Raw genomic sequence first — 27,982 nt, forward strand, 5'->3', positions numbered from 1 at the left:
TTTATGTCTCAGTGACTAGGCTGGGAAACATTTTTCACTGAAATTTACAAACTAAGTCTGGTTGACAGGCTTACTGTCATGCATGTGCACATATTTATGTACACATACACCACACATACTGATACACATATATAGTAAGAACATTTGAAATAAGGATCTAGGAATGAAAAGAGAAGTTAAAATCAAGATGATGCGAGACTTGACTATGGCAAATTTTGTTAGTAGATACCGAGTACCCATTACTTGCAAAGCAATATGCTACGAAGTCTTGCACATAAATTGTACCTGCTCTTGAGAGCAACACTAAGTAGTCCTTCTTATTTAGTTTCGAATTCTTCGCTGAATCTGAGATAATAACTAACTAACTGTTGGACTTACTCTCCGTTTCCATTTCCACAGGCATTGCCTACACCTGTGCTGCCCAATATCACAGGCACTAGCCAGTTATTAAAACTGATCACTTAAAAGGTGGCTACTTGACCTCGCTGGTTTGGCTCAGTGGACAGAGTGTTGGCCTGTGGACTGAAGGGTCCTAGGTTTGATACCGGTCAAGGGCACATGTCTAGGTTGGGGGCTCAATCCCCAGTGGGGGGCATGCAGGAGGCAACCGATCGATGATTCTCTTTCATCATTGATGTTTCTATCTCTCTCTCCCTCTCCCTTCTTCTCTGAAATCAATAAAAATATATATTTTTAAAAAAGGTGGCTACTCTGAGTGGAGATGTGATGAAAGTGTAAAATACACACTGGCTATCATAGACAACAGGAAAAGCAGAATGTAAAATATTGCAATAATTTTTAATATATGGGATTACATGTTAAAATATTTTAGAGCTATTAGGCTAAATAATAAAATCAATTTTACTGGTTTCTTTTACTCTTTAAAATTTGGCTAGAGTGGGGGGAAGTAGAAGAGAGTAAAGGTGAGATAAATGGTGATGTAAGGAGATTTGACTTGGGGAGGTGCACACAAATACAATATACAAATGATGTACTATAGAACTGTACACCTGAAACCTGTATAATTTTGTTAACCAATGTCACCCCAATAAATTCAATATAAAACAAAAATAAAACTTGGTGCTAGAAAATTACATGTTGCTCACATATTCTATTGGTCTAAAATCTAAGGACCTTATCCACAGATTACCATGACTTCTCTTCTTGGCCTTTATTACAAAGAGTAATCAACAATTATTCATACCACTCTTTAATTCCTTTCTTGCCAGCATTTCTGTGTCTGGCCAACCATCTACATTCCTTATTACTTGAAACCATATCCTTTACTGTGAGGATTAGGAATGATTGTGGAGTTTGGATAAGGAAGAGGATCATAATTCTATTGGAAGTCTTTTTTTTTTTTTTTTCAATACCTTGAAACAGAGACTGTCACACAGAGATCATAACATACACATTTCCCAACTGGTGAATACGATATGGAAATGCCCCTCCCCCAAACCCCCCGCCCACCTCAATTTCCAAGCTAGTGAGACTGGACTTCCTTTGCCCAGGTTTATCTTTCCTTCTCACTACAGTGACCTCCCTTCCATTAAAGTAGTTCAAAAGTGTTTGCCTATCCTATCTGTAGTTACTGTTACTGAATTTCTGCTGTCTCCTTGACTCATTTTAATTGCATGACTGCCCATGCAGGGGCCACAAAAAAAGTGAAGTAGTTATTCAGCTTTATAACTAGATACATGCTTTACTTAAGGCAGAAAAATGGAAGTCTTTGACCCCAAGAAGCACTTTTTAAAGGAATAAAATCTTTCTTCTCTACTCATCTGATTTTCTTTTAAAGAAACCTGATTTCAGAGGGCTATTCATTTTATATTTAAAAACCATTTATGAAACAATTTGTACAAGGGATTTGTAAAATTTTACTAGATCTTGATAATAAAATTAGTAAGTTTAAAGAACAGCAAAAGCCCTAACCAGTTTGGCTCAATGGATAGAGCGTCGGCCTGCGAACTGAAGGGTCCCAGGTTCGATTCCGGCACATCCCCAGTAGGGGGTATGTAGGAGGCAGCTGATCGATGTTTCTCTCTCATTGATGTTTCTAACTCTCTATCCCTCTCCCTTCCTTTCTGTAAAAAATCAATAAAATATATTTAAAAAAAAAACCAGCAACAATGAAACAAGGGTATTTTGAGGCTAGTATAACTATATATATATGTATAAAACAAGCTAAATAGTTGAAATTGGCTCATTAAAAATACAATCAAGAAAACTTACTTTTATGTACTAGAAATCATACTATCAAATATTTGTTTTGCTCTAGCCTTGTTTTATTAATAAAAGGTGGTTCTGATTAGAATTTGATTAATAGTTTATATTGAAGTTTGGTATTTTAAACAAAATAAAGTAGAAGGCACTTCAGAAATCAGAGTATTATACTCTTGTTTTATAGATGAGCTTTAAGTAATATGCCCAAGGTCACATACCTACTAAGTGATGGAAGCAAAACTGAACACATGGATGTTGATCCCAAGTTCAGCTTGTTCAACTGTATTATGCTTCCTTAGTCCTTCTTTAACTTTTATCCGGTTAAAGAAAAAATTTTTCACATTCAAACTTATACAACTGGAAAATTATGTTATCGGGACTAGTAATACTTTGTTGTTCTATTTATTTGGAATGAAAGTGTTTTAGTAATATGAATAAGAGGTGTGAAGCTTGATGGGTGGGAATGGGCAGATCCCACTCATCAAGCAGAAATTAAATCCTGTTAAAATGCTGGTAGGTATCAGGGGCTCATATAATTTACTAGAAATTTCCAACAGATTCCTTATCTTTTAGCAAAGGATGTTAAGGGGAATGAAGTTTGGAATGGGATGGGGGGGGGGGGTCTGTTACTCTCTTCAGCTTGATCAAAACTGAAAATATTTTATTTGAAGGTACTAAATATTTTAATGAACATACCAATGTGGAATGGAAGGTTTTGGCGTAAATAACTACATATATTATCCTATATTTAAACTGTATTTTTGGAAGTTAATATAACTATGGATATCATGTTAGGACATCACTGCAGTGAAACTATTCCCAGTAAGCCTATATTTTGGTCAATGTTAATGGGTAAACAAGATAGCATCTGATATATATTACCACGAATTACTTATTTCTCAAAAGTTTCTAAGTTACCTCCAATAAGAGTAATAATAGAAGGTAGTACTCTTTCTGCTTCAGTTTCTTCTTCTTAAAAGAGCAAACCTTATTTTGCATCTTCCAGGATTATTTTTCCCTGTTCAATTCAAGTCTTTATTAGTAATCTATTATGTGTCAGGTACTCTTCTGGATTCTAGGAATATAAATATGACTAATACCTATAGTATGCTTATAATTTCAACTAAAATAAGTGGTGAAAGCAAACATATCCTGAGGATACTGTACTCTGACATACTAACTGTACCTAGTAAGCTGCTACAGAGGACTCAGTTACACATAGACTATCTTACTCCTCTGGGAGAGATTTAGTTGTTGAGCTTGGGAAGTGAGACATCTTTTAGAATACTTCTTTAAAAAAAAAAAATAAGTCTAATGCCAGTTACAAGTTAAACTTTCACCAGTATTAAGGATTAGATAATAGCCATCTGAACAAGATACAGAATAGGTGAGAAAGTTGCCAAAGACAAATTTCATTTTACTTCCCATTTGCTTTGTGCCATCCTTGGTTAGTCATCAAATCACAGGGTATTTTAGCATGGTACTGTTCTTTGTCAATTATGACCATAGAAGATCGACTTTCAGTTTACAACAAAAACAAAGAAACGCAAGGGAATAAATTAAATATATGCAAAGTCTTGGATTTTGAAGGTAACAGTAGATGAGCAAAATCTGTAAGGCTTGTATCAGAAGCATATAAATACATTTCTTCTTAATTCTTAAATTGAGCACTTATAATAGGGGTGGATAGAAATAAGCAAAGTATTCTCTCCTTCACTCAAGACAAGAGACCATTTCCTAGAGTTGAATCAAAAGATAAATGTTATTTGGTTAGTTATCCAATATAATAAAGAGGTAATATGCAAATTGACCATCACACCCTTGCACAAGATGGCCACGCCCATGTGGTCACAAGATGGCCAGCAGGGGAGGGCAGTTGGGGGCAACTGGGCCTGCAGGGGAGCAGTTAGGCATTGATCAGGCTGGCAGGCAGAATTAGTTGGGGGCAATCAGGCAGGCGAGCGGTTGGGAGCCAGAAGTCCTGGATTGTGAGAGGGATGTCCGACTGCTGTTTTAGGCCTGATCCCTGTGGGCGTAAACCAGCAGTTGGACATCCCCTGAGGGGTCCCAGATTGGAGAGGGTGCAGGCTGGGCTAAGGGACACCCTCCCCCCCCCAGTGCACAAATTTTGTGCACTGGGCCTCTAGTCTATATCATAAAAGGCCTGTTATAGTGACGCCATAACGACCAAACAACCGGTCACCAGGAGGTGCATGGAGCACCTCTTGCGGGCCGGGACTTGTGGTGAGGCGGGGCTGGTGGGGGGGCCACGTGGCAAAGAGGGCACAGCAAGGCGGATGGTGGGCGGGCGGGGCCATGCGGTGGAGACGGCATGAGGGATGGGCGCTGGGCGGGCAGGGCATGCGGCGCAGGTCCCCAGGTGCCGAGCGGAGGTGTTCCCGCCGCAGGGGGAGGGGCGGGGCATACGCAGCTGGCAGCGGGTGGAGGCAGAGCACAGGGGAAGGGTGCAAGCTGGGAGTGTCACGGGGCACCAGCAGCGTCCATGGAGCATGCGAGGTGTCGCGGGGGTGGTGGACATGGCCCTGATGGCAGGCTAGGCCTAGGGGGCCCTACACGCACACGATTTAATCGTGTGCTGGGCCTCTAGTAACTTCATAAGAAGACCTAAGCTTCATTTACTCATTTAATGATAAAAGAGTTCAGCTCTCTCAATTAAACAAAAAATATATATATATCTAGAAGGAAAAGTTTCTTCCTATTAAAAATGCTTTTAAAGGATCCCTAATATGCTTATATACCGAAATAATTTGTTACTAATACTTCACAAGGAATATCATTTTATTACTGTAATCGTAATATCATAATTTCTGTACAGGAATGTATAAATGAACAATAATCAATGCATTGATAATTCACTTCATAAACAGGGTGAACACACTGTAGAACATATAAAGAAAAAATTTTGTAAAGTTTTCTGGCCTTGAAGTGCACTTTTTAGTGCAAGTATTTAAGACACAATAGTGTTCAATTCAGCAAAGTACTGCAGAATGTCATGCCACAGTCCAGTTAATTCAAAGAAGGTCAGGACATGCAGCTTTGTAATAAAATGTCAGACTGTGTGTGTGTGTGTGTGTGTGTGTGTATATATATATGTATATATATATATATACACACATATGTGTGTATATGTATACACACACACATATATACACACATATATGTATATGCATATATATATATATATATATATATATATATATATGTATATATATATATATATGCACACCCCACATGTAATTCATAAAATATATAGTGGTTTATTTAGATGGTTTTAAATGATTTCACTGTGGAATAAGCATAACTGGAACAAACTTCCAAGATCTTAACAGGAGCAATCTTCCTGCTAGGCAATGGCTTTGGCTTCAGGTAGGAATGCCTCCCAGTATTTTATCAGCTGTGGATAATAATAAAGATAAAAGATAGTCTCATTACCTTTTTGTCATTTATATGCATATATCCTGTAGAGCATTAAAAATACCCTATACAAATAGCTAGTAGTGATTAACATTTTACTAAAGTCTGGTTCTTAAAATCATTTTAATTCCATTATCTGAAGTTTATCAATATAATTCATGTATGAATTATTTAACTTATTAATTATTTCTGGCTAATTTGTTTTTTTATGTAAGCAATGTAATTTTAAAAATATCCAAAACAAGATCTTTTTGTTTTATGCGAAACTGTAAATAAAAACAGATTGTTAGTATAAAAGAGATTAACTTAAATAATAAAACTACAATGAGCTTTTCCAATATAGAGTGATAACATCTAAACCAGAGAATATTCATATGTTATGTTATTGCTAGCCAAAAAGAATGAGAAAAAAGGAGGGAGAAAAAGACTGAAGAAGAATGGGAAAAGAGACTGGGAAGAATTAACTGCCAGTCTTTCCTGGATACTCCAGAGAATAGATTGAAGTAAAAACTAAAGTTACATTTAAAATAATTCCTTTAAAAACAAACTTATATAACTTATTTATTATCATATTTAAAAAATCTGATTTTATGAATTAAGTACTTAAAATAAAAATACATATTTTGAAGACACAATGTTATCACCTAATTAAAAAATTATATAGGCAAGCTTCTAATCACATATTTTAGAACTAGAGAAATAAACCCTTCTATTGGAGACATTAAATAATTTGCTCTATTACTCAAATTTATATAAAAACACAGGAAAAAAAACACCTCTGCTATTATCTTGTCAGTTTTTGATTTAATCTAGTAAGAATACCATTATCTCTGCGTGTTAAGGAGACAAATACCACTACTTGTGGCATACAATCACCATCAACCAGATTAAAAAAAAATCAAAAGTATTTTTTAAAATCTAAAGAATATTATTTTTAGTTTAAGTTCTGTCTTTCATGGAAAAGAAGAACTTACAATAAGAATTTACTCTACCAGGTATGATCAATGGGAAAATAAAATTAGCAAAGTAGGAAAAAGGAAAAGTTGCTCAGTATATTTTTCATAGCCAAAAATTGAAAAAAGTATCTCAGCTATTGGTTAGAAAGAGTAGAGGCAAAAACGAGCCGAGAGTTTCCAATTACTTTAGCTTCCATTTTTTCCTTTGCTGTTATTCGTTTTCTCTACTTCATTTCTTATTTCTCTTTAAGTTTATAAGCTCCTTTCATTGATTACCATTTTTAAAATGAAAAGTATACCAAAAATAAATTCTAGAGAAAGTTTTTGTTATTAAAAAATTGGCTTACCTGTTGTTGTGTTTGTACTAATGATTCTAAGTACTTGATAATAACAGTTTTAAAATCTTTCACTCGTTCTTTCTGTTAAAAGTATAATACATGAAAAAAGTCCATTAGTGTAAATTTGATTTTATCATAAAATCGCAGCAAATATGACCATTGTTAAGAAAAGTGTAAAATTATTATACTTGCCTCAAATCTTCCTACTTCTTTTCTAATTGTTTTAGAGATCTGTTCAAAATCTCTTTCTCCTTGTTGTACTTTTGCCTCCCACTAATAAAAACAAACAAAAATGCACAATTATTTTATTCTGGAAAAAAAATTACAGAACTAGCTGTCATGATCACTCACTTAGTTTAATGTAATACCTGAAAACCCTGAGAAAGCTCAATACTTACTGGTAAAGCCCAACTGAGCATCATTCAAACTTATATCTAACTTTCCAGTAGAGGAGATGCATATTAGCTTAATTTCCATTAAAATATTTCATTGTCAGATTTATTCAAAATCAGGATATTCTAGGACTTACTGAATTATAATATCCATTGCTGAATTAACTATAACTACAATGTTATGAAATAATTCTAAGTATAAAATTCGCTATCAAATAATTTAGCAGTGTTAGATTTTAATTTTCTCATCTTTTTTATATCAATTATTTCAAAATATATCAACTACATTCTGCTAATTTCAAGACTACATGTTCATCACAATTTATATACACATGGAAATACTTTAAATTAGGAAAATTGTATGACAAACATTTAAAAAACATTTTTGTAATAGTAAAACGTCCAGATTAAAAAAAAATTTGTGGCATTATGGTCTACTGAAGACCTATTGATAAACATTAAAATCAGTATAGCAATAATAAAACGTGATTAGTGAATGAAACAGCTAAAATAAAATGACTGAAGACTTAAGCTATGAAATGATATTTGCCCACTATGTAACCAAAACACTGGTACATACTCTTCCAAGAGCAGGTACATTTACTTTGAGTAATATAAAGGTTGTCCTACCTCTTCAATTTCCTTATTGAAGCATGGCAAAAAAAGTGTATAAATTATAATAAACTTCTACAAATTTACTAAAATACCATATATAATACATATATATGGGGGATAATGTTGCCTGTACAGCTAAATGAGGAACAAATCCACCTCTAAATCTATTTTTAGAAACAAAATAATTATATGAAATCAAAAATTAAATATAAATGTAAATCTTTTCCTTGTGTTTCTTTCATTCCATGATAATGTGAATGTAAAAAAGGGCTCTGAAGATTTTAGTGAAAAATCAAAATGTTAAGGTAATTCTAACACAGTTCATAAAATTACAGAAAAATAGCTAGGTGTAGAATGGCTCAGAAATAAATTTATGAAAAATTATGCATATATGAATGACTCATGGAAAATTTTAGTAAAGAGATAAATAAAGCATTTTATATTAATCACCTCTCTTATTTCATTTTTAGCTTGCTGAATTTTATCTGGTTTGTTAGCAACCATCATTTTTGCCTCAGTTTCACGTTTTTTGAGCAAAGTAATTTGAGCATCTTCCCATTTCTGCCAGCACTTCATTCGATGGTCAAACACACCCTATAAGTGAATGACATAATGCTATTAAGTGACAGTTAACGTTAAAATACTTTTATACTAGAAGTGCTGTAATACTAAATGCAATAAAACCCGGTATTTAAATTTTATTCTAATATACTAAAGTACTGGAAATAAATTTAAAAAAATATAAATTTCCATGTTCATTTGCTTAAAAACAGAAATCCCTATGACTGGATAAAAATGTAAGAGCTCAGATTAAACAGTTGGCATTGCTGAAGTAGAGGGTCGAATCAGTGATTTGGAAGACAAGGTAAAAAAAACACCCAATCAGAGCAGAGGATAGTTTAAGAAACTTTGGGACAACATGAAGCATAACAACATCCAGGTCATAGGGGAACCAGAAAAAGAGAAAGAGAAAGGGATTGAGAACCTATCTGAAGAAATAATGACTGAAAACTTTCCTAATCTGGTGAAGGAAAAAGACATACAAGTCCAGGAAGTGCAGAGTCCCACATCATAATTAAAATGGAAAAAGTTAAAGACACAGAAAGAATCCTAAAAGCTGTGATAGATGTAACAGCTATGATAAAGGTAAAACTACTAAAGTCAGGTTATTTCAGGGGAAAATTAATCTTAACTGTATAAGAATTAAAATTTTTCTCCATTTGTTTTTCTACCCTTGTAACACTAAAAAATAAAAGGTCCAGAACCATACTTGCTCTTCTTAAAATGCTATCTTAAAAAGTAATCCTATATAATAAAGAGCTAATATGCTAATTATACCGGATGGTTGAACGACTTTCTGGACTACCTTCCCGAACAACCAGTGGGTGGGGGAAAGGGTCATGAGGCAGCAGGCCTACTCTTGCACAATTTCGTGCATTGGGCCTCTAGTTCAGTTATAACAATGTTTATCTTTGTATGTCAAGATAATCCACTCTATAGCCTCCTCCATAAGAGGGATAGATTTATACTGATGATCCACTCTGGACTTCCATCCCCCTGCCACAAATTTATGATACACATTTGGATGCAAGCTCATCTAGGTTAGATAAGTTGCAGTTGAGATTTCCTGGCCCAACATGAAATCTGATGTGCAATTTTAACTAATTAATACCATATTCTAATTCAGTAAATCTGAAAATATGCTGCCCAGCTTCCTGGAGTCCTGAAAGGAAAGTGATTAGTTACCACCAAACAATGAAGCTTTTAAACTCCTTGGGGAACCCATCTATTGATTTTTAAATATATATTTCAGTATATATTAAATTTAATACATAAAATTTTATAAATTTGGATTCCCTGTAAAAACTCTTAATAAAGAGTTCTAATGCTAAAAATGATAACTATTACTACCCTCAATCCCTGACCCTACTCTAGTGGTTCACAGAGGGCAAATACATAAGAATACATGCAGTAAATTTACCACTTCATACTAGTAAATGTTAGCTAATGGTACTAGCCAAAATATAGTGTCTTAGATGTCAGAGACGCTGTACTGTACAAAAGAGGAAAACAAGAGTTCCCTGGATATGAGGCCAGCCCTCAGCAATATTTTGAACATGTACAATTTATCTTTCTTTTGGGCCCCAATTTCTAATGTTCTTAGCTTCCATTTTGGCTCTATATTCTAATTCCATAGTTTCAAAATTATCATCAGAAAAGTAGTCTTAGTATGGATAAAACAAAAGGCTAAGGAATATTAAATAGCTATTAGAAATAAGATTTTATTATATATAAAGGACATTATATATAAAGAAATGCAATGGTTTATCATTTATAAAGATGCTTAAATTCACACTAACTAAAGAAATCAAAATGTATACAAAAAACACCTTTATTACTTGGTCGGAGAAGGATATAAATGTTGATGAGAGTACAAAGAAGTATAATCTCTCCAGACAGTTATATGGCAATAATTAATGAAATACTTATACCCTTTGGCCAAGCAATTCTATTTCTAAGAACTTTATGCCCAAACAGTTATTATCAAAATACTTAATTTGTGATTGGGTTAGTTAAATAATTCAAGGTACACCTATATGCTATATGATGGAATACTATGCAACCATTAAAAATGTAACATGCTGATAGAAACTTCTCTAAAACAGAGTAAGTGAAAAAAGCAGGCAAAGAACTGTGCATAGAGTATGCTCATTTTTAAAGAAGGAAGAAAGAAAATAGAGGGAGAAATGAGAGAGACAAAAAAAAAAAAAGAAAGAAAATAAATTAGCTTCATATATATGAACTAGAGGCTTGGTGCACAAATTCGTGCTTGGGTGGGGTACCTCAGCCTGGCCAGCAATCGAGGCCTATTGGGGGGGGCTGGCCAGCCAGGGGGAGGGACCGCAAGAGGTTGGCCGGCTTGGGGGGGGGGGGGCACAGGAGGTTGGCTATGGGAGCACACTGACCACCAGGAGGCAGCTCCTGCGTTGAGTGTCTGCCCCCTGGTGGTCAGTGCGCATCATAGTGACTGGTCAACCGGTCATTCGGTCGTAACTGTTGCTTAGGCTTTTATATATATAGATAGTTAATTCTGTAAAAACACACAAGAATCTAAGAGCATTTGATTGAGGGTAGAAAGACTAGAGGTCTTAGGTAGAAAAGAAATTTACTTTTTTGGTCTATTAGAATTATTATGTGCATGTATTCTTTATTCAAATACAAATGAATAAGTTTAAAACAAACAAAATAAAGACCACAAGTATCCCGTCACCTTATTCTGGAATTTCTCAACTCCTTGGAGTGGTTGACCTGTGCTAGGTTTCATTAGAAAACCAATCTGAAAGAGCTTAATTTACTTCAAGGAATAACTTTACCATAAGCTCTTTAAGTCTTAGTCAATGAATCACTAATTCGTATTTCCCAAAAAGTGTTCCATATATGTAAAAATATATTAAGTGGAAAATGATTACTGTTCATATGAATTGGAAGTCTCTAGATTAAATAAAGTTAAATATTTAATTTTTTAATACTAGATATTTCTGAGCTTTTTACATGTAATCTGAATGGACAGGGATATTGTATACATTATATCCCAAACTCAGTTGATTGTGGTATATCTTTTGGTGTCAGTGTTCTGTAGAACATACTGTAGGAAATATGCATATAACTGTAATTCCACAAAACGTAAAAATACAGCAAGATGTAGACAGTATGAGGCAAGCTCTTTTTGAGGGATCAACATCGATTACACAGATAGGCCATCCCTGCCAGGTAGTATTTTTTTTCCCCACGTTAGCCCTTCTCAGCAGGTCCCTCCTCACAGACACTGCCAAGCTTCCCTTTTGTACCCACAGATTTTTTACATGTGTTATACTTTTTTACAACAGCTTTCATGCTAGTGGAAGCTCTGGAATGAGGTGAAATACAAAAAGGAACCATTATCTGTAAACTGGATTTCTGTATATCTCAAGTTACCTATATATAAAATGAAGTATACTCTGATAACTGCTATCTATATTAACATCTTTAAATAACTGAAAAGAAAAATTAACCATCAGGAATATAAACAGTATATCTAAGAGTAAATTTAAGTAAAATTGGTAATTTTACCAAACCTAAGAAAGCACCATTCTTAAGAAGGCTAAGAACCTTTTAGTAAACTGTCACCATTAGCTTTAGAACTTAATCATCAAGAAATGTACAATGTATTACTGTTTGACTGTAGATGAATACTAATTTCATCACAGGCATCAGCTGAAAAAAATTTGCATTAAAAAGCAAGGAACAAGGTAAAAGGTAAATTCTCAGTTCCCCATTCCATGATAACTAATGTTCATAATAACAATTCAAAAACAAGATCTCAAAGTATCTTCTGAAACATAAGATAAATAATAGTCTAATTATTTGAAAATTGGAGTTAACTGTAGAATATTGATTTTTATTAGTTAACTGGATTATTTTTCCAACTATTCAGAAACTGAAGATTGTTCATCCTTAAACATTGCCACTAGATAATTAAAATTTAGTAACTAATCTAGTCCCATCTCATCTATAAAAACATGCTGACTACACATTTCAGATTACACTCAGAATGTTTGTTTACAGTCCAAATTCAAGCTAAAGCCACCATTAAACATATTTGAGGAAAAATTAATTCTGGTTTTGTCCTTCTTCTCAATATAGCTTTATTAATGATATTAAAATCCAGTGGGCAGTTTCAGCGCATGCTACAATGAGCAAACAAATGCTACCAGTTAGATTCAAAGTTGTATAAAAGTAAATGTAAATTGGTTTTATTTTATTTGCCATTTCTCAGACCTCTTAAAAACATCAATTTTGTCTACTGTACTGTCCAACTCATAGAGAAAAAAATTTAAGCTACGAATAATCATCTTGAAGCCATTTCAGATGTACTACTATAGTATTTCCACACTTAAATACATGCCAAATTCCTTTATAAGCAAACCACTAAAGTGAGAGGAATTCAAGGAAGACTGCAAAACAAGGCTTACTTTCACTGCAGCAATAAGACGAATGTAGTCACTAAGTAGTTCTGAAAACATATAAAAGTCAGCAAAAGCTTGTTCTTGATGTAACTGGTCTATCTTCTCCTCAACCTCTGCAAGCTGAGACAAAGCTCTAGATAAAGCAGTATGATCCTCAGAATTACCTAACATGGCAGCACTTTTAGCAAAGGCAGCTGTGTTGGCTGAAAGTTCTGAAATAGAAAAGTATTCACTTTTAATGTTCACTAGTAAAGTTTTAAAATATTGCATTTTTTACCTTCTAAGTTTTATCTAGTCACGAATTGCTCAAATATTGTAAAATAATTAACATAAAGGCATAAATGCTAACTGCTCAAAGCTCTTCTGAAAGTTAAGAAGAACCACTGCCTATCTTCCCAGAATATGGACTATGCTTAATAATTTAATATAATAATCTGCCTCCCCCTTTTCTCCTAAAGTGCTTACTCTTTTTGTCTATTCTTTAAAATGTATATAAATATATTGATATTTAATATGAAAAGCATTGAGAACACACAATTGATTTATACTACTTTACCTTTAAACATTTATTTGTCATAAAAAACAATGTCTATAACTTTGAATGAGAATATTTAGCCAACTGTACATACAATTCTCATAGATCTTATTCTTTTTTTTTCCTTTGTGTGCAATAGTGCTTAGTGAACTTTTAAGAATTTCTAGAGATTGTGAACATGATCATTTTAGATACTTCAAATAAAAATAGATGTCTATAGGCTGGTCAATGACTAACAATTACATTGCTAAAAATTGCTCTGTCGCTCTGCATTATGTAAGGTGCTCTAAAAGAACCTGAAAGCCCATTTGCTAAGATATATACAAATGGCAAAAGCTATTATAAATTGCTTTCAATAAATTAGATTTTTGTAATTATTTGATTAAAATGTATTGCAAGTAATGACACATACTAAATTACTTACCAAGAATTTTAGAAATCTGACATAAAAAGCCTTCTTTAAAAATTAAAAATAAAACCATGAAATCTAAAAATTGCAACTCAACTTTTCTATAAAATTTTAACAAAAAACCCAGATTTTTTTAAAAATGGTTCAAAAATGAAGAAAATATTTCAGAGTTTTCTAGAAAATACAGGTAGGCACAAAACAAATATTTTAAAGAAAAAGTTCAAATATCTATTATTGAATCTCATATTTTTTATTATAATCAGTTACTAAGACATCTTTATTCATTGAATAGTAAGTACATTTAACAAAGAGTTAATCAAGTGAACAATTTTAATCCATAATTCAAAATATACTTTTATAAGCTTCATATTTTTCTACTTCTAAACTAGAAGTTAAATTAGAACAAAAATATATTAGATAACAAAGTTGAAATAGAAAAACATTCTCTTAAATTATTGTTTTCTCTCTTTCATAGTAACTTCAAAATACTCATTCTAATAAAATTTAAATAAAATGTTTCAACTAACTCATGGTGCTAAACAGATAAATAATAAAGCAAACAAACCTTTTCTATGACAGACCAAGGCTTCAACATTGGCATGAAGTTTCCTAAGTTGCTGATCCAGATTTTCAAATTGCTGTTGCTTTTCTTCAAACCACTAACAACAAAAAAGAAAAATGGAGCTAATTTAGCCAGAACAAACCACTGTAAATTAGGTTACCAATAGCAAACACCATTCCTTGTTTTAAAGCAACAAATTAACCATGGGTAACCATGGTAGTCAACTGATGTTGCTAAGAACTAAACTCAATAAGCAAATTAATATCCTATTTTCTACTTGTACAGCTTTAAAATGCAATTGTTGGGCTCATTAATTCATCTCATTATTCAAGTCGAAAAATCAGCTCTTACTGCATCCGATTCATTCATCTTGATTGTCATTTTGTTGACAGCGTCGGCAGCCTTGTTCACCATCCTCAATATTCCCGCTCCACTCAGAGCCTGTGTATTAACTGCTCTAGGCAGCTGGAATTGAATGACAAATAAGGGCAAACAAACCAGTTAAAAGCCTGGAGGTTTAACTGGGCACAAAAGGGATTGTCCACCCTCTCTTGCCCCCCCAAAAAGAAGAAAAAAAAGGAGGTTGTATTTTCTTCACTCTCATACATTTCAATAGTGAGATCTAATTTCTCAAATATACTACTTGTACATTCTCAAAGGAAAACTTAAAAAATAGACTTTCCATTTGTTTTTCTTCTGTACGTTTACATTTAGATAGAACAACAGCCTGTTTGTCAAAATATATTAAGTAATTGCCAAGCACCTTAACACTGGCCACCTGTTTGCTAGCAGAAATAAACTGTTCATAGAAAAGAAGAAAGTCTTGAGAAAAATCTCCTTATGCTCAGTTAAAACTGTATGATATTTACTTTTTTTAAATATTCTGGGATTCAATATATTTTTAGAAGATCTTAAAAGGTAGCAATTGTGCCAAAAAAACTCAAATATAAAGAGCAGCACGGTTATTATAATTTAAGGTCTTTCAAGTTACAAATTTGCATTTCAAAACCTTAATCAGAACATTAGAATGTACACATAAACACATTCAACAGCTATCTCTAAAAATGTGCTCTGAATGAATTTACTTCAATACGATGCCTAAGTAACAATTTAGGACACTGAAAATTAGACTACATAAGTCATTCTTTTAAATCTGGTTGGCACTGAAAATCCTATAATTAGCAATGCAAAGAAGACATTTTGCTAGTAATTTAGATGATTAAAGCTAATTAAAGCACTAAGCAAAAAAAAATAATGCTTTATTTCATCTGTTAATCCACTTATTTGCTGAGCATCTCTATTCTTATATAAATTATTACACTGAAAAATAAAAATACTGAGAACATTTATATACAAACTTTTAAAGTAGAATACCTCTGAACTTTCCAAGAACTGCCTTAAATCAGGATCCTGTAGTAAAGTGGGATGCTTTACTGTTCTTTGAAGATACCTAGATTTAAGAATAAAATTGCTCCTTTACTTATCAGTAGCACCTTATTTTAAGTTTTATTTCAACAAAAGAATAAATAGGTAAAAAGATGTCCTCAGTCTACCTCCTTTCACGTCAGTCTGCCTCACTCTATTTAGAATCATAGAGCAATGTAATGATTAAAAAGTTTTTTGTTCATTTGAAAATTTGTATTTATGTAAAAAGAGATATGGCAAAGAATGAGGTGGGAGTGGAGAGAGGTTAAATAATATACCAAACTTCTCACTGCAAAGTATAAAACTATATATGAGTTTGTCAAATAATTTTAATTTTGGATAGTTACTATGTTCCCGGTTATTACTTCAGAGTCCTAAGAAACACATCACTATATATATATACACTAATCAACTATATATATACTAGAGGCCCGATGCACAAAATTCATGCAAGAGTAGGCCTTCCTTCCCCCGGCTGCTGGCACTGCCTTCCCTCTAGCACCAGGACCTGGGCTTCCCTCCGGCTGCCAGCAAGCACCCGGGACTCAGGCTTCCCTCGCAGCCCAGAAAGATGTCCAGGCTAATTAGCATACTATGCTTTTATTATATATATATTTTTACTATGTATTATCAAAATGGAGAATAGCTCACCAATTTTTTTCCTTGTCAGCAGATTTAAATTATAAAAATCAGCTTTTGTCCTTATTTGACAAGAACTAAGTTTTCTTCAATATTTCTATATTGAAGGTTTTGCTATTATTGATAAATGCCTTCCTTATATGAAATTACATAAAATAAAAATGAAAAGTAAAGAGAAACATTATTATTAAATCACTATTAGCCCAGGTTTAGACATTTTCTGAACTAACCCCCTCCACATTTCCCTGTCATTTATAATAAATTACCAAAAGGTCCACTATTGATGACACTTGATTACTTACAGATCTAATCCTATTTTTAAAAAATTGCTCTTTCCTGCCCAGCTGATATAGCTTAGTGGTTGAGCCTCGACCCATGAACCAAAAGGCTGCTGTCTTGATTCCTGGTCTGGGCACATGCCTCAATTGTGAGCTTGATCCCCAGTAGAGGTTGGGCAGGAGGCAGCCAGCCAATCGATCATCGATGTTTCTATCTCCCTCTCCCTTCCTCTTTCTCTATAAAAGAAATCAGGGGGCTTGCCCAGGTGGGAATGGCTGGGGGATGGGGAGGCCAAATGGGAAAAAAGGAGACATATGTAAAACTTTAGACAATAAAAAAAATTATAAAAAAATAAAATAGGAAAAAAATCAATTAAAAACATATTAAAAATTGCTCTTTCCTCAGATTAAAGATTACATAAATATTTTAATTATATTTTACCTCACAGTTAAGATACGGTTATTCTATTTCTGCAGAATAAATGTAGTCAGCAATTGTTTCTACCTTTTTACAAGATTACAAAAAATGCTAAGATAAACTTTCTGAAAAAAAAAAAATACCTTCTCTAAAATGAAATTCTACACAGTGGTTAAAATTACTATTTTATCATGGTTTTTTTTTTTTGTATATTTGAGTAAAATATATATCATATTAAATTTCATTTTAAGTCATTAGGCCACATAAGAAGTCTTTATAATAGAAATATGCAATACAATCTACACTGTGGCTTAAAATAGCATTTGCTGTCTATATTATCAAGCTAAAAAAGAAATGCAGCAGGAACACTAATCCAGTAAATTTAAGAAATGTTGGTATTTTCCCACTGGAATTTTACTTACAATTTTAATACTGAATTTATCCAGTGCTATTAAGGTAAGTTATTTCATAGTTTAGACTGCTTACTGCTTAAGGAAGTTTGCATAAGTTGTTCATCTGAGTACACACAACAGCTGGTAAAAAGCTAGCACTTAGACATTTGTGAAATGAACAAGCAAGAAGACAAAACATCTAGTACACAACCTTGAAGAAATAGTCCAATATTTCAAACCTACCTGAAAATACCTAATACTACTTATATTTTAAAATAGCTTTCCAAAGTGAATTCATATTACATAACATATTCTTTTCTTTAAGGTTTATAATGAACAGCAGCATATTAGGTGCTGTGAGAAGTACTGCAGGAAATAAACTGCCTAGGGTTTTGTTAACAAAACTCAACTGACCACAGATTTCCTTTATTCACCCTATCACATACTAGCATTATTGAGGAATTGATTACAGAAAATAATATTCTAAAAAAAGACAGTAAAATTTTTCTTCTTCTTAAGGATTACATGAAAGTAAAGAGCAACTAACCATTAAAAACAAAAGTATTAAGCTTACATAATGTTAAAATTAAGAACAAACATAAAATTAATTTTAAAATTAATACTGGTAAATATACACCAATTCAGAATTAAAGTGAGGGAGGATTGTTGATATATGAAGGAAAGCATGTAGGAATAACACTGAAAGGGGGTATGGGAAGAAAGAAGGAACACAGAAATGAAAGATGCAATGCAATTAATGAAAAGTAAGTATCAGACTCAACAAGAGGTGGTCAGTAGTTATTCTTCATATATGCTCTAAGAAAAGGTTAGTCATAACTTTAGAATAATTACTTAGGGCTTTCAAGTTACTATTTACTTACCCAAAACAAAACAAAATATGAAGTAGTTATACAAAATGCTTAAGAGGAACAAAGTCAAAAAATTTCCTTGCAAAATTCAAACACATGTGCTAATAATGAGAATTAAAAAGGGCAAAAGAACCTGATTCTTTCATGACATACAGTTGTTCATTCAACAAATATTTACCAAGCATTTACTACATTATGTTATTGTTCTGAGGACTAAGAATGTATCAGTGAAGAAAACAAGTTCCTTTCCCTAGTGGAGGTTGTATTTTAATAATATAGACAATAAACGGTTTAAGTTATGTAAATTATGTGTATGTGATAAGGTAGTAAATGCCATGGAAAGAAGGAAGGACAAAAAGTAGAACAAATGGGATTAAGTGTATAAGGTTTTTTTGGTGGTGATTTAAAAAAAGTTTGAATGAAGACCAATGATCAGAAAACATTTTACTGGCAGGTGATATGTGAATTTAAAAGAGGTAAGGGAATTAACCACGCAGATACCTGGGAACAAAAGCTTTCTAGGCAGTGGGAGCAGCCAGTGAAACAACTTTAAGGTGGAAAACTGGGATCTTTGAAGGGCAGCAAAAAGATCAATGTGGCCTAGAGAGAGTGATCAAGGAGGATATGAGATGGAATACGTAACAGTGAGCAGTGAACACATCATGTAAGGTTTTGTGGGCCATTATAAAGACTACTAGAGGCCCGGTGCACGAAATTCGTGCACGGGGGGGGGGGGGGGGGAGGGTGTTCCTCAGCCCAGCCTGCACCCTCTCCAATCTGGGACCCCTCAAGGGATGTCCGACTGCCCTAATGGGATCGGGCCTAAACGGGCAGTAGGACATCCCTCTTACAATCCAGGACTGCTGGCTCCCAACTGCTCACCTGCCTGCCTTCCTGATTGCCCCTAACCGCTTCTGCCTGCCAGCCTGATTACCCCCTAACCACTCCCCTGCCAGCCTGATTGATGCCTAACTGCTCCCCTGCCAGCCTGTTTTCCCCTAATTGCCCTCCCCTGCAGGCCTGGTCACCCCTACCTGCCCTCCCCTGCAGGCCTGGTCCCCCCCCCCCCCCAACTGCTCTCCCCTGCAGGCCTGGGTCCCCACAACTGCCCTCCCCTGCAGACCTGGTCACCCCTAACTGCCCTCCCCTGCAGGCCTAGTCTTCCCCAATTGCTCTCCCCTGCAGGCCTGGGTCCCTCCCAACTGCCTTTCCCTGCAGGCCTGGTTGCCCCCAACTTCCCTCCTCTGCTGGCTTGATCGCCCCAACTGCCCTCCCTTGCAGGCCTGGTCCCTCCCAACTGCCCACCCCTGCTGGCCTGATCGCCCACAACTGCCCTCCCTTGCAGGCCTGGTCCCTCCCAACTGCCCTCCCTTGCTGGCCATCTTGTGGTGGCCATCTTGTGTCCACATGTGGGCAGGAACTTTGACCACATGGGGGCAGCCATCTTGTGTGTTGGAGTGATGGTCAATCTGCATATTACTCTTTTATTAGATAGGATAGAGGCCTGGTGCACAGGTGGGGGCCAGCTGGTTTGCTCTGAAGGGTGTCCTGGATCAGGGTGGGGGTTGTTCCCTTGGGGCATGGGGCGGCCTGGGTGAGGGGCCTGTGGTGGTTTGCAGGCTGGCCACGCCCCCTGGTGACCCAAGCAGAGGCCCTGGTATCTGGGGTTTATCTATCTTCTACAATTTAAACTTTGTAGCCTGGAGCGGAGCCAAACCTTCTGCTTGCTCTGAGGCTGCCGCCATTTGTTTGGATTTATGTATCTTCTATTATTGAAACTTTGTAGCCTTAAGCGGAGGCCTGGGCCGGCAAAGGCACGCGGAAAGCTTGACTTCCTCCATTGCCGGGGAAACCCAAGCCTCCCTCCTGCTCTCTGTGGCTGTAGCCATCTTGGTTGGGTTTATTTGCATATTCGCTCCTGATTGGCTGGTGGGCATTGCTTGTGGGTGTAGCGGATGATGGTTAATTTGCATATTACTCTTGTATTAGATAGGATGGCTTTTATTGAATGAAATGGGGAGGAAGTATTGATACGATCTGATTTGTGGTTTAAAAGTATGACCCTGGCTGCTATATTGAAAAAGAGTAAAGTACACCTGAAATTAATATAATATTATATGTCAACTGTAATTAAAAAATAAACAATTATTTAAAAGACAAACAAAAGGAGTAGAGGTGCAAGGATGGAAACCAGAAGAATTAGGAGCTGACCGTAGTTATTTCAGGCATTTGGACTAGTAGAGGACTGGTGAGAAATGGTTATATTCCAGGTACTAGAAGGAAGCAATAGGATTTCCTGATGAATTAGACAATCCTAAAACATCTGCCTATGCTCCAAACTTCTTGATGTGAAATAGTGATTAATCAATCTACACTGACTGTTTAGGCCTTTCCAGTGGGTTTTTGGACACTTGGCATGACCACATTCCTAAATGATACACTTACGTCTTAGAGATAATAAATTGAAGTTAAATAACTTGCATAAGGTCACAGAGTGTGCAGTATGTAATGAAGTGGAGGCTTCAACAGAGAAAAGGATTCTAAATGTGCACACTACATCATGCTACTTTGTATTTCTGTTTTGCAGAAGTGTATCCTTACTTACAATATAGACTCAATATGATCTTAAGGTAAGATGTGAAGTACTCTCAAGAAAATCAAGACAGTGATCTAAGAGATACTCTTAAATAGTAGTTTCTGCTTAATTCACTGAGTGTGGCAGGGAAGTACTTGAGTTCTTAATATTCCTTTCTTTCAAGGGAGTAAGCTGGATTCTCTAAATTGAACAAACAAAGAAATGTGTAAATGTACATACAAAGAGAAGTACTTCTCTGACCTACAAGATTCGAAGAGGCTGGATGTTCCACAGATATACCTATCCTAACAAATCAATTTTAAGAAATGCCACAGAACAATCACTTTAGAAAATTCATTCCAATTCTTTTGTTTCCATACCTTAACACCTATATTTTCTTCAGTCATCTTTCTAGTGCAAACTAAAGTTTCCCTTCAATAGTACACTGTTTCCTTTCTTTCACTACTGCAAATTCCACTAAAATAGTATTTAACAAGTAACATTTGTCAGTAAAGAAACTATCTTCATGTATATACTAGGTTAGGTTTCAGTATTTCCTTAAAACTCTCCTCAATGTTTAATACTGCTGAATGCATTCAAGTTACAAGAAAGGTGAATGCAGAATCAAATTATATGAGCTTGGTACAATAAATCTTCATTAAGTTCCTTATCAAGCATGCCATCTGAAATATTTCAAATTTACTCATAGAAAAATAGGACTTGAAAGATTTCTCAAAGGGTCATGGTTATATTTTCAGGGATTAAGCAAAAATAAGGCAGAGCAGTATCTACCTTTAATGTTAAAAATATTCAGCCTATGACATTTTTCACAACAGAAACAATTCTAATGCCTAACCTAAACATCTCTTGATGCGATTTAAATCCTTTCCTGAATAATTGATTGTCACAAACATAATCTCACCTTCTTTGCATTTTTTATTTGCAATTACAGTTGACATACATTATTATATTAGTTTCAGGTGTACACCCCAATGATTAGGTATAATATAACTTACTAAGTGATCATCCCAATAAATCTCACACCCATCAGAAAACATGCATAGTTATTATTACTACATTCCCTAAGCTGTACTTTACATCCCCATGACTATTCTGCAACAACCAATTTGTACTTCTTTTTTCTCTTCATCTTTTTCATTCATCCTCTCTAGCCTACCCCATCTGGCAACCATCAAAATGTTCTCTGTATCTGTATGAGTCTGTTTCTGTTCTGCTTGTGCATTTATTTTGTTTTGTTTTTTAGATTTAACTGTTGATAAATATGTACTTATTGCCATTTTGTTGTTCATATTTTTTTTGTCCTTCTTCTTTAGAGAAGAGCCTTTAACATTTCATATAATACTGGTTTAGTAGTGATGAACTTCTTTAGCATTTTCTTGTCTGGGAAGCTCTTTATCTGTCCTTCAATTCTAAATGATAGCTTTGCTAGGTAATCTTGGTTGTAGGTCCTTGCTTTTCATCACTTTGAATATTTGTTGCCAATCCCTTCTGGCCTGCAAAATTTCTGTTGGGAAATCAGCTGACAGTCTTCTGGGAGCTCCCTTGTAGGTAACTAACTGCTTTTAAGATTCTCTCTGTCTTTAACTTTGCATTTTAATTATAATGTGTCTTGGTGTGTGGCCTCTTTGGATTCACCTTGCCTGGGACTCTTTGTGTTTCCCGGACTTATATGTATATTTCCTTCACCAGGTTAGTGAAGTTATTCATCATTATCTTTTCAAAAAGATTTTCAATTTCTTGCTCTCTCCTTCTTTTCTTTCTGGCAACCCCATGATGCAAATGTTGGTACACTTGAAGTTGTCCCAGAGGCTCCCTACACTATCCTCATTTTGGGGGGATTCTTTTTGCTGGTTTGATTGGGTGTTTTTTGCTTCCTTACATTCCAAATTGCAGATTTGGTTCTCGGCTTAATCTACTCTACTGTTGATTCCCTATAAACTATTCTTCATTTCGGTTAGTGTAGACCTCATTTCTGACTGTTCCTTTTTATGCTGTTGAAGTTCTCAATGTCCATTGAGCATCCTTATATCAAGTGTCTTGAACTCTGCATCTAGCATATTGCTTTGTTTAGTTCTTTTTCTGGAGTTCTGTTCTTTCATTTGGGATATGTTTCTTTCTCTCATTTTGATAGTAGCCAACCTATGTTTCTTTCTATGATTAAGTAGAGCTGCTAAATCTCTCAGGCTTGGTAGAGTGGCCTAATGTAGTAAATATCCCGTAGGGTCCAGTGGCACAGCCTCCCAATCACCCAAGCTGGGTACTTGAGATGCGCTCTCCCCTTTTGGGCTGCATACACCCTACCCTTGTGGCTGAGCCTTGTTGCTGTTGGCATGTTAATGGGAGGGATTTACCGCCAGGCCGATCAGCTGCAAGCACTGGCTGTGACCACTAACCACCAACCTCTAACCACCATGGAGGATCAGTTGTACAGAGGGCCCACTTCAGAGTAGCAGGGCTCTGGTGCCTGCTGAATCTAACCCCTTGAATGTATGGTTTATGCAAGTGGTTGGGTGGTGGTGCCTGACATGGTCTAAAGCTGTCCACTGAGTGCCTCTTAGGAGGTATAGGCCAAGATCAGCCACTGTCAGTGTGCTGCACGGGGCCACCTGGCATGAGCTACAAAGTGATCTGCAGATGGCGGCTAGTCGTCATGGGCTTAGAGGTTCTCAAACAAGGCCAAGCTGTGAACCAAGGCTGGCTGCTGCTAGTGCCAGGCCTAGACCACTTAGTGAGAGACACGGGGCTCACTGAGGCCAGATGCTACTTGAGAGATTTTAGAAAAATCTGAAGCATGAGCCAAGACAGGGCATTTGTATTTAAAAGCCACAGGAAACAGCCTGGGTGGCCCTGAAGGTTGAATGGGGCAGGGCCTCAGGGAATCACCAGGGTGAAGCAAACAGTGTGAGCTAGGTTGATGGAGTCTCAAGATGGCGCCCACCTGCCACTTGTGTTGGGCTCAGAAAAGGAACAAGGGCCTTTGCTAGCACTTCTGTCTGGAAGAAAGCTGATCTCCCCCCTCCCCGGCCCCATCCCCAACTCTTGCCCTGATGCCCGACTTCAGTCCCTCTTCATATGTCTCTGGTGCCTTTCAAGCTCCTGTCCCAGTGCTGGAGCTTAGAGGGAGTGAATCTAGAATTAGAACCTGAGTGGACCATTTAAGAACTGCCTGGGACTCCAGAAACACTATCTCCCTCAGCTTCAATCCCCGCTGAGGATTTTAAAGCCAGAATTTATGGGGATTTCTCTTCTTGCACTGGAACCCTGGGCTGGGGGATCTGGAACACCTTACTCCTCAGGGGTAACCTCTGTAGCAAAGATAACCCTTCTGATTTTTAGCCGCCACACATGAGTGTGGGATCACCCCTTTCCTTGTCTCCGCCCCTCCGATCAGTCTTTATTTGGCTTCTTTTTAAATTCCCCAGATGTAAAACTTCCATTCAGCTGAATTTCAGGCGGTTCTGAATTTAGTTGTAATTTTGATGTGGAAGCAAATACCATGTTTACCTATGTTGCCATCTTGACTAGAGGTCTAAACATAATCTCATCTTTTAAGTCTTATATAAGATTTTTAAATAGCATATCCTTTAGCTTTTCTTACAGCAATGGTTCTAACCTGACTTTACTGTGGCATTTTCTTATAATTTAAATAACTTATTACTAAAACCCAGAAATAAGTTGCCTTAAAAATAGTTTAAAAAAATAATTTGTGGCCTGTAGATAATACACATACTACTCACTAAAATTTCTCCTACCCCCACCCCCCAACCGCAACCACTTATTTTAAGCCAAAACAAAACAAAGAACAAATAAGCAAATTCAACTAAAATAAACAAAATTTTATGAAAATTTTAAAAACCCTGTGAAATTAGAAAATGTTTTAGCTTTAGGTAATGTTGTGTACTTAGGTTCTAAAACTTGGACTTTAAGATAATTTCAAAATTGTTTTATCACATTTTCAGTATAGCAAGAAGAATAAACGTTTAGATTCTGGAAGTGGGAATCCTGCCATCAACTCCACTCCACTTTTACTCAGCTACAATGATGACAAGTCTTCAAAGCCATAGGAAATGTGCTGAGTCAAGTACGTAAGGGAAGGTAAAGCATATTAGCCTCTAAACATCCAGTCAACTCAAGAAGTCACATACTTTTGTACACTCAAGTCAAAATCAACTATACAAAATTAAAGGAGGTAGCAAAAACCTAATTATTCAGTGTATTTAATAATCTTACCCAGTAATAATTCAAAAAATTTAGATGAACTATAATTAGCCAAATTATCCAATACAGAACATGAATGTGAGTATAACTTCCCAATAATATAAATACTAGAGATATTATTTTTATCCAAATAATTTTATTAACCCTTTCCCCACTTTCAAAAGATTTCATGAATTCTTTTTTTCTTACTTCTCTGTTGACTACAGCTATGACATAATAATTCTATCCTCATAATAATTCTATCCTCAACTAATTTATGCCTTTATATTGCTGCTTGTAACAATGATACAAGAATAGGTCTATTTAATAAAAGCAGAATAAACAGTATTGTTCAAAGAAGCAATTTTCTTAATAAAAGTTTAAAGCACTTTTGATGAATCATCAATTAATCATTGAAATAAGTTATACCATATAATGGCATTAGACATATTACTGAAGCAAAAACATGAGTGTAATAAAGCAGAGCTATCTAGAATTACCTTTCCAGAGCTGCTCTTCGTTTTTCTACAAATTCAGTGGATGATAAATCTTCTTTACCCACTTTGACCTTGGTCATGCCTTTGAAAAAAATTGAATGAGACTCATGATTTTATGTTATTATAAAAACAGTCTTTTATAATCATTTCTGCCTAATTTAAAATATACTCTAAAATTTGACCAACAGTTCCTAAATTTGTAATTAGTATCATACTTTGAGAAATTAAAACTCATGATACAGTAATTCTACTCTGTAAGTATTTGTAAATAAAGCAGGGGTTGAGCTGTGTCTAGTTTTCTGACTATAACTTTTGGATTCCTTATCTGTTATATATTACACTCCTGCTAAACTAAAATATGTTTACATTTCAATAGGATTCAAATTAGTAAATTTAAGCTCAATTAATATTTTTTTTCTTATTAGTAACAGTTAAGGTTCTTTACCTTGGGGACAAGAAAAAATAAAAATAAGTGTAATCCATGAATTTGCTAAATATTATCTCTTGCAGATTCTAAGAACATGTGCTTGTATATTTACCATGGCTGTTTTATAATAATTGAAACAACAGCCCTTTCACAGAGATATTTAGGACTCTTCAAATTTAAAAAGTAAACATCATGTTAACAATTTCTATATTGGCAATTTCAATTTTAACACTGATATAGAAGATCGGATTTTATTTCCTTTCCTGTTCTTTTTCCTTCCAAAATCAATTCTAGAGAAATAAAAAACTGATACATGCTACAACATGGATGAACCTTCAAAATATTATGCTAAGTGAAAGAAGCTTGTCACAAAGGAGCAAATACTGTATGATTCCCTTTATATAAAGGAATAGGCAAATAGGCAAATTTATAGAGAAAGAAAATAAATTTGTGATTGCCTATGGCTGGAGGGATGGGGAAATTAGAGGATGATGATTAAGGGGTAATAAAACTATTCTAAAATGGATGTGGTGATGTATGGAAAACTCTAAAAGCCATTGAATTACATATTTAAATGGATGAATTGTATAGCATATAAATTATAGCTCAGTAAAGTCATTAAGATTATGTAATTCTTACTCAGGTTGGCATATCTGGTAAATAAACATATCACCTATGAATGTTCTATTTAACTTAATTCCTCTGAAATATAATAGTTTGAAAAAGTACACTCAAACATCTACCCTGAATGGACTACATGATGTGGGATGTTAATTTTTTTACATATTCTGTTTCCCTGAAAAAAACCTTACAAAGATATAGTTCTTTTTTTATTTCCTTCAAGAATCTTCTGCTCATGCTATTTCCTAGCAGTAATCTTTATAAGCCATTGTGAGGAGACAAAAAAAAAAAGCCTTACTCTAACCAGTTACCTTTTAAAACTTTTCAACTTTGTAGCTCTTTTCTAAAAGCTTAGTGAAATACTGTTTTTAAGTCAACTAAGGTTTTGTAAAAGTGCAGTAACTGCTGTGTGCTAATGAAAAGACTCCTTTCTGTGGCAGTTCTAACTTCCCAGCAAAGAACTTACTACTCTTATTCCACTACCCCATTATCATTGTTTGTTATTTGAAAACCACTTAGTCTTAGTATATAATTAAGGAAATTTCCATACCTTGAATTTTTCTTAGACAATGTATTCATTTTTACTTACGAAAAATTATAAACAGTATGAAATTATAAAATGAACAATGACCATTTTTCTACTTGGTTGGCTGCCAGGAAGCTCAGAGATCAATTTCTAACCCACCTTTAATAACTGTTCAGACTTTTGCACACATTTTGAGGGAACTTTATATTGGTTTCATCTTACTATTTGAAAAATGTTTTTCTTGCTAAGCTTTTTCTTTATATCTTTTAAAAAATAAATCCTCAAATGTGTATTAGACCATTCTACAATCACATAGCATTAGATGATTTTTTTTTTTTAAACCAGGTTTTCTATTTTAGGTAAAAAATAAAGGCAAACCATAATTGTATTGAAAAAAACACAATATACTAAATAAAATTAGAAGCAGAATAGAATAGTGATTAAGAGTACAATCCCTGGAGTAAGATGGCCATCTGGCATTTAAAGCTCAGCTCTGCCTCTTGGTAGCTGTATGACATAGGGCATGTTACATAACCTTGATGAACCTTAGCTTCCTTACCTATTCAATAAGCAAAATAATAAGTTAACCTAAAGTTGTTGTGAAGATCAAATGAAAATGCACATAA

The 27,982-nt window shown here is 34.9% G+C and overlaps 1 protein-coding gene across 2 annotated transcripts in view; it reads right to left on the reverse strand.

Annotated features, from left to right (window-relative positions):
* Positions 1–5,457: 5,457 nt before the first annotated feature.
* Positions 5,458–27,982, reverse strand: part of SNX2 (sorting nexin 2) — a 56,427-nt gene continuing 33,902 nt past the window's right edge. The window contains exons 7-15 of one of the 2 annotated variants that reach the window (XM_080679468.1): positions 25,786–25,864; positions 15,846–15,921; positions 14,823–14,936; positions 14,475–14,568; positions 12,972–13,177; positions 8,410–8,553; positions 7,145–7,225; positions 6,962–7,033; positions 5,458–5,638 (exon numbers count right to left, since the gene is read on the reverse strand). In XM_080679468.1, the coding sequence (XP_080535594.1) occupies positions 5,588–5,638; positions 6,962–7,033; positions 7,145–7,225; positions 8,410–8,553; positions 12,972–13,177; positions 14,475–14,568; positions 14,823–14,936; positions 15,846–15,921; positions 25,786–25,864 (917 nt within the window). In that variant the 3' untranslated portion in view covers positions 5,458–5,587. Of the gene's footprint in view, positions 5,639–6,961; positions 7,034–7,144; positions 7,226–8,393; positions 8,554–12,971; positions 13,178–14,474; positions 14,569–14,822; positions 14,937–15,845; positions 15,922–25,785; positions 25,865–27,982 lie in introns of both variants that reach the window. The other variant, XR_013961156.1, reaches the window with a different exon arrangement.

Source organism: Plecotus auritus (genome assembly GCF_963455305.1).
Source record: "Plecotus auritus genome assembly, chromosome: 7".
Taxonomy (NCBI): domain Eukaryota; kingdom Metazoa; phylum Chordata; class Mammalia; order Chiroptera; family Vespertilionidae; genus Plecotus; species Plecotus auritus.